The sequence below is a fragment of the Lutra lutra genome, chromosome 5, assembly GCF_902655055.1.
Source record: "Lutra lutra chromosome 5, mLutLut1.2, whole genome shotgun sequence".
In the NCBI taxonomy this organism is placed as follows: domain Eukaryota; kingdom Metazoa; phylum Chordata; class Mammalia; order Carnivora; family Mustelidae; genus Lutra; species Lutra lutra.
The window spans coordinates 79793583-79801760 of record NC_062282.1 but is presented as its reverse complement, the minus strand read 5'-3'; the positions used below and the strand labels follow the sequence as shown (position 1 = coordinate 79801760).

At 40.2% G+C, this 8178-nt stretch overlaps 1 protein-coding gene across 1 annotated transcript; it reads left to right on the top strand.

Moving 5' to 3' along the window:
* Positions 1-2934: 2934 nt before the first annotated feature.
* On the top strand, positions 2935-5279 carry TAF7 (TATA-box binding protein associated factor 7). Its single transcript, XM_047730779.1, has one exon. It carries the CDS (start codon positions 3709-3711, stop codon positions 4756-4758), a length of 1050 nt encoding a protein of 349 aa, XP_047586735.1. The 5' UTR covers positions 2935-3708; the 3' UTR covers positions 4759-5279.
* Positions 5280-8178: the final 2899 nt, after the last annotated feature.

Below are 8178 nucleotides of genomic sequence, written 5' to 3'. Positions count from 1 at the left end.
ATCAAGAGTTGGATGCTCCTCCAACTGAACCAGCCAGAAGCCCCTCTAAGATTTTTATATTTAAGTAATCTCCCCACACAATGTGGGACTCAAACTTACAACCCCAAGATCAAGAGTCACATGCTTTACCTGCTAAGCCAGGCAGGCACCCCTGATTAACTTGGTTTTTTTTTTCTGTTTATGTAATGATATGCCAATATATAAGTATACTTTTTTGGGGTGTCTGCAATTTCCTCACCCCTATAATTTTTGATCTCTAAAATATAAGCAGGGATACTTCCATCACTCATAAGTTTTTAGATTTTTTTTTAATTTGACAGACAGAGATCACAAGTAGGCAGAGAGGCAGGCAGAGACAGAGAGAGGGGGATGCAGGCTCCCCGCCAAGCAGAGAGCCCCATGCAGGGCTGGATCCCAGGACCCCGGGATCATGACCTGAGCTGAAGGCAGAGGCTTTAACCCACTGAGCCACCCAGGTACCCCATCACTCATAATTTTTTAATTTCCACAATATAAGGAACTTAAAAGTTTATTAAAGGGAATTTCCAAACACACAGCATAAGCCTGATTGTGCCACTCCTTTATTATAGGAAGGAAGTCTTCGGAGGACTTGTTACCTCACTGGGGAATTTTTTCCTCTCCCCAAATCTTTGGTTTGCTAGTATCCCAGGTATTTCATGGAACAACCACAGAAGTGTAATTCCTTCATCAATTTATAGTGTTTCTGTAGGCCTAATGGGCTTGATTTAAAAAAAAAACAAACCTGGATTGGGGCACCTCGGTGGCTCAGTGGGTTAAACCTCTGCCTTCAGCTCAGGTCATGATCTCAGGTTCCTGGGATCAAGTCCCAAATCAGGCTCTCTGTTCAGCAGGGAGACTGCTCCACCCCCAACTCTCTGCCTGCTTATGATCTCTGTCTGTCAAATAAATAAATAAAATCTTAAAAAATTAAAAACCTGGATTTTTCAATAGACATTAGGGTAATGGGTGATGTGGCAGAGCCCTTAGTTTTAGGATCAGTGTAATTTTCCCTCAAAAAACCAGCATTTGCAAAATATGTTAAGCTCATGAGCAGAAAATATGTTTCAGGATTGAAGGAGGTATTTACTTTAGAGGAAACTTCAGTTAATCCTTTTAATTATCTCTGACAATATTCCATTTAAAGGTTAGTAACCAAAATATATCATAATTTTGGCAGGTCAGAATTACATAGAATTTATCTTAAGCTATTTTCTGTGACAAGGATATTTGAGCATCATAGAACTCTGGCAATTAAAATGCAAAGAAATATTTGGATTATTTTCATTTATAGGCATGTCCTTACATCTTATATGGTTAAATAAAGTACTATGCAGAGGCCAGCAGATATCCTGTTATACGTATAAAATAAGTAAAACCAGGTATAATTAAGGGACAGCACAGTGAAAAAAGTTCACCTTCAAAAAGAAAATAGATGATCTTGGAAATTATTGTTAAATCCACTAACATTCTTCAACATATTATAGAACAATAAGAACTAATGTAGTTATCTGGAAGAATGTAATTTCTCCTTCAAACTTAACAACAACAAGAAAACGAACTGGTGTCAGGCCATTTTAATTTCCTCCCATAACACACAGTATCAGAGTCTACCTAAACCAAAGAAGACACATTCACACACACTTTTACCAAAACTCTCCACTCACAATTGGCACTGTTCTTGGCTAGAGAGAAAATGTGTATAAAGTGGATCTATCTCATTCTAAGGTAACATAAGACCCATTTTCTCTCACAAATCATTATGGGAATTAGACTATATTTATGTCATTTTCTCTTATGTCATGGGTCAATTATTTCCTTCAATTAGCAATATTTCTTGTGTGTCTCCCATGTTTTGGTACTAGGCACTGGGACACAATGAACACGGGAAACCACAAACTCCTGACTATCACAGAGCTTCCAATTTGGGGCAAGAGAGATAGTAAGTGCCTAAACAAATAAAGAGAATTTTGAAAGTATTAATCACATTTCAGGTGAGCTCTCTCAAATTTATATGCAGTTTGTATTTTAGAAGATAGAAATAAAACTTTAATGAGCTTGATGCTTTACCAAACTGATCCTACTAAAAAATGAATGGAAATGAATAGGTGCAAGTGGAAACGGTTACATATTTAGGCCTAAATACTACAAAACATGCAAATGAATACCTCATTACCCATAGAAGAAACAAGCATAAACAGTTTTAAAATAGTAGACGTGGAACAAAAAAAAAAAAAAATTCCTAACTTAAAAATTACAGGCAAAAGCATGATAGGGAGTAATACTTCTAATTTTATTCTACTTCAATCAGACCATTCGTTAGACAGCTCTATCCTAAACGAGTATGTGCCTCCAGAAGAACACTTACTTCCCTGTTGACATTTATATCTACATCAAACATATTAAAAAGAGGAATCACCATGTTCCCTTGGGGTCCTTCAAAACAGTAACAGTCCCTAAGTCATGGGTCCCCTCAGGGCATTTTCATCATCAACAAAACATAGAATTTTATAGTGGTCAGCATGTCCTTCTTACTCCACTGATTTGGGTACTTTACAATCCACTATATGGTTAAGTATAATTTTTTGTATCTGCTCCAGATTTGGATATACCGTGTGGAGCATCCGAGATGTTTCCAAAGGCAAAGACGCTTTCCGCACGGATGCCCTATCTCCAGCAATCACACAGAAGCCTAGGAGCCATCCGGACCCACGGCGACCGGTAAAGGTTCTGGCTTAACAAAGCAGGAAAGGTGAGCTTGAGGGTCTGTGTTTTTCCTGCAAGCATTGCCTTTAAATATTTTCAAAACCGAGAGCTCTTTAAGAAACACTAGCTTTTTCTCGAGTTAAGTCAAATTCTCGCGAGAGGACAAGTCCCCGGATAGCGTAATTGCGCCTGCGCGCGCTAGAGCAGCCCGCACTTCCGCTTTAGGCGTGCTGTCAGTCACAGCGCTTTTCTTGCCTGGCGGTGTTCCGTAGCGCTTTCTTTGCTGGGTCTGCAGCTCCGGAGTGAGAGTGGCTGTGTTGCTGAGCTGCCGAGTCGGGCGCTGCGAGCTGCGGTTCTCGGCGAGATTTTGCACTGCCCGTCCTCGGCGTTTCGTTGATAAGCGGATCACTTTCCTGAGATCCGAGCGGAACAAAGGAATAAAGGAGACGCTCGGCTCCCGGCCGTGTTGCTTGGTTTCCTTTTCCGCTTGCTCCTGTTCGGAGAAGCTGGGTTTATAATCGTCACCGGATTGTAAGTACCTAAGGCGAAGAAAGCGCACTGCATCCTGCTTTTTGAATACCTTTGTTCCGGGAGATATTGTGGATTGGGAGAGTCTACTGGGCCTTTCATTTTGTGTCGAAAATCATTCCGCAGAAGCCGCCATTTGCTTTCCTGCTAGCTAGCTGTCTGCATTGTCCGGCAGCGACATCTAGAGGTCGGAACTTGCATTGCAGCCAGTAGATTTAAGTGGCCCGAACTGATTAGTGTGTCTAACGACTGGTATTCAGGCACAACATATTTCCAAAGACTTGGACCTTAATTCAAAATTAAGACAAAATAGACGCCTTGCCCCTATTCTGCTTAAAACTTTTTATAATTGAGGATTTCGAATCGTAACAAACTGGTCTTTCTAACTGCTTGCAGTAGCTGCAACTTTTAGTGCAACAAGTGGTTGTTAGAAAAGTGAGCCTCAAAGAAGTAAAGATGAGTAAGAGCAAAGATGATGCTCCTCACGAGCTAGAGAGCCAGTTTATTTTACGGCTGCCTCCGGAATATGCCTCTACTGTGAGGCGGGCGGTACAGTCTGGTCACGTCAACCTGAAGGACAGACTGACAATTGAGTTACACCCTGATGGACGTCACGGAATCGTCAGAGTGGACCGGGTCCCACTGGCCTCAAAATTGGTAGATCTGCCCTGTGTTATGGAAAGTTTGAAGACCATTGATAAAAAAACTTTTTACAAGACAGCTGATATATGTCAGATGCTTGTCTCCACAGTTGATGGTGATCTCTATCCTCCTGTGGAGGAACCAGTTGCTACTACTGATCCCAAAGCAAGCAAGAAAAAGGATAAGGACAAAGAGAAAAAGTTTATATGGAACCATGGAATTACTCTGCCTCTAAAAAATGTGAGAAAGAGAAGGTTCCGGAAGACAGCAAAAAAGAAGTATATTGAATCTCCAGATGTGGAGAAGGAAGTGAAGAGGTTGCTAAGTACAGATGCTGAAGCTGTGAGTACTCGTTGGGAGATAATTGCTGAAGATGAAACAAAAGAAACAGAAAATCAGGGCCTTGATATCTCTTCTCCAGGTATGTCTGGTCACAGGCAGGGCCACGACTCTTTAGAACATGATGAGCTTCGGGAGATATTCAACGACCTCAGCAGCAGCAGTGAAGATGAAGATGAGACGCAGCATCAAGATGAAGAGGATATAAACATCATCGACACTGAGGAAGATCTGGAAAGACAGCTACAGGACAAGCTGAATGAATCAGATGAACAGCACCAAGAAAATGAGGGAACCAACCAGCTGGTTATGGGAATTCAGAAACAGATTGATAATATGAAAGGCAAACTCCAAGAGACACAGGATAGGGCAAAACGACAGGAGGATCTCATCATGAAAGTGGAAAATCTGGCTCTCAAGAACAGATTTCAGGCTGTGCTGGATGAACTCAAACAAAAAGAAGACCGAGAAAAGGAGCAGCTCAGCTCTTTGCAAGAAGAGCTAGAATCGCTCCTAGAGAAGTGAAAAGAGCTCTCATACTTAGTTTCATTCCTTAGAGTGCTCAGCATTGAAAGAAGAATCTTGGCTTCATCACCTGGACTAGATAGAACTGTGCAGTAGTTCTCATTTTCTCCACCGTCTTCTACCGAATTTGTCTTACAGATACACATGTGAATTGCTATCTCGTTTTCTGTCAGAACCACTTTGCTGTTTATCCTGTAGGAAGTAGTAATGTATAGACAGATAAATGATTGTAGGAAGATTGCAGGATTAGTGGAATAAACAGTTCAACCTTAGTAATCACAGCTTCACGGCAGGACTTTGCTGCTATTTCTCCATTTGCCATAAATGGCTGTTGATTCTCTGTGATGCCATCCGAGATCAGTAAGCAGAGTCTAGTCTGTAGGCAGTGAGGCTAGTTTGTGTGTTTTCCCATGAAGTGATAGCTATTTTCCCAGCTATTCAAAGCATTCTTACATATGTAGGGTTGGAAATCATTTCATAAAGCTGTTTTAACACAATAAAAGCAACTAATTTTCACTTCACTATGTGTCTTGTTGCTTTTTATGGGTAGTGGGAATATCAGGTCCTCCTGTGATGTGGTTTCTTGGTGTGGTTTAATGACTGAGTGATTTGATCCTGTTTTGTAGGGAAAGAAGCAGTTATGTTGGGTTTTAAGAAAACACAGTAGGGTCAAAAAATTAGGAAATGTCATCTTTGTGCCTTACATTAAGTTTCCAAACCACCTGTTTCATTTGCAGGTTAAAAAGCACTAGGTACAGAACCTACCTAAATGATCCTTAAGTTTTGTACATGAAGGTCTATTTTTTTTTTTTTAAGCACTATGCTCATCTGGTTAATTCAGTAGAAAAAAGGCTATCATATCAAGTACTGTTCACTGGATCAACCCAATGGTTTGGATTAGTTGGATTTCTAAATATTTTCAACTTCAATTACTGCAATTATTTAATACTATTCTCAGAACTCAAGTTGATATGTCCATATTGAATCAAAATTGTTCAAAAGGAAGTCATCGCTATAGTGGGATATTTCAAATTGTCTTAAACAATTTTTGTGTGTTCTTAGGATTCTAATCTAATGGCTTTACACTTGAGCTGTTTTTGAAAACAAAAAATTTACAAAATGTAGTTGCATGCAATTCATTTTGGACAGTTTGGGATTAAAGGTTGGTTTGAAAATTGGCCTCATGAAACATTTAAAGCCCATCTTAATTTTGTATTTCACAGAAAACAGCAGTGGTGAAATGTTAAAATTGTCCAGACCTCTTAAGTCTAAAATCATATGCTAATGTTTGGACATCTCACAAAACTAATTTTTCTCTCACATTATCTAATCATTTTTACCAAAATGTTGTTAGACTGTTAAGATTTCAGTATAGTACAGGCTTAACTTTTCTCTGAGTGTCAAACTTTGGATTATTTCTTAATTTTGCAAATAAGTTTTCTTACTGCATTAGTATGGTAGGTAATAAGTTATGTTTAGTACATTCAGTATTTTGCTACACTTACAGCCTTGATACCTGAAAAGCTCCACAAATTTGCCTTTTACAGTGAATCATTTAACAAAATACTGTTTTTTTACGAAGGTGTCAACACCAGTGATGGCTGAGTTCCAGCTATAATAGGAAGGAAAGATGCTGCATACAGTAACAGAATGGTCTAGTGATTGTGTGACCACAGTTTCAGTTACTAGGACTATGCTGATGCTCAAATCCTTATTTCTAAGCCTGATCCTTTCAGAGTTCAGATTTAGTATATTCACCTGGATACTGGAAACCCTTGTAAGTATCCCTCAGGCAACTCAACTCCAAATGTTAAAAATGGAACTCTCACTTCCTCCTTTTCCTTGAAAACCTGCTCTTCCTCTTTTTAAAACTTAAGTGAACTAAACGGCCCTACCACCCATCCTCATTAATGAAGCTAGAAGCTGAAGCCATGGGGCGCCTGGGTGGCTCAGTGGGTTAAGTTCGGCTCGGGTCGTGATCTCGGGGTCCTGGGCTCTAGTCCCACATCAGGCTCTCTGCTCGGCAGGGAGCCTGCTTCCCTTCCTCTCTCTGCCTGCCTCTCTGCCTACTTGTGATCTCTCTCTGTCAAATAAATAAATAACATCTTTAAAAAAAAAGAGGAAGAAGAAGCTTAAGCCATAACCTTTGGCTACTCACCCTTGAACTACTGAGTCTACTTCCTAAAAAGCTCTTCAATCACTACTTGATCCTCCTGCCTCTGCCCTAGTTCAAGTCATTATTATCTCTTGCCTAGCAAATGGCAATAACTTTCTAACCCATTTTGTGTGTGTGTGTGTGTGTGTGTGTGTGTGTGTGTGTTGTGTATAAACATTTTTTTCTTACCATGTAATTTAGTTTTTTGACTTGGTCATCAAAGTGATCGTCAAATTACATATTTGATCATGTAATTCCCATGCTTAAAACCCTTGAATGGTACACCATTGCTTTCAGGACCAAGTTTATAATTTTAAAAAGACACAAGATTGGGGCGCCTGGGTGGCTCAGTGGGTTAAGCCGCTGCCTTCGGCTCAGGTCATGATCCCAGGTCCTGGGTTCGAGCCCCACATCGGGCTTTCTGCTCAGCAGGGAGCCTGCTTCCTCCTCTCTCTCTGCCTGCCTCTCTGCTTACTTGTGATTTCTCTCTGTCAAATAAATAAATAAAATCTTAAAATATATATATATATATTTAAAAAAAAAAAAGACACAAGATTAGGAGTGCTCCAGTTAACCTTTTCAGCCTCATCTCACCACAGCCTCTCGCTTATTTTCGGTCCACATCTAGAAGACTTTCCTCTTTATTTGGCCAAATTCTACTAACTCTCAGACCTCAAACTAAATATCACTAACTCCAGCGAGGCTTTCTTGATCTCCATCTAGAGCAATTCAGTTACAGATTTACCTCTACTCTGTGTTTCCCTTTTATTCCACAAATACTTACTGTGCTATACAGTACCAAACACTGGATATGACGTACTGAACTAAACATTTAGTGTCTGTTATAATCTCATGCACTCTAGTGGATGCTAGGGATAGTATTTTTTTTTTTTTTTTAGATTTTATTTATGTCTTAGAGAACACAAGCAGGGGGAGAGAGAGAAGCAGGATTCCCAGTGAGCAGGGAGCCCGACGCCAGGCTGGATCCCGGGATCATGACCTGAACTGAAGGCAGGTGCTTAACCGACTGAGTCACTATGTTCCCCTGCTGGGATAAATAGTCCTATGCATTTATCATAATAGAGTATAAACTACCTACAGCTCATCCCCCACTGCTGCAAATTCACCGAAAGTAGGCAATTTGGCTTGTTAGTCACTTACTAAAGAATAGTAAAGAGATGAAGATCTCAAGGTCAAGAGGTGCAGTGCGTGGGTTTGTATGCTAGCTTAGTGACCTTTGGTTGTGTGCTTCTTGCCCAAGTAAC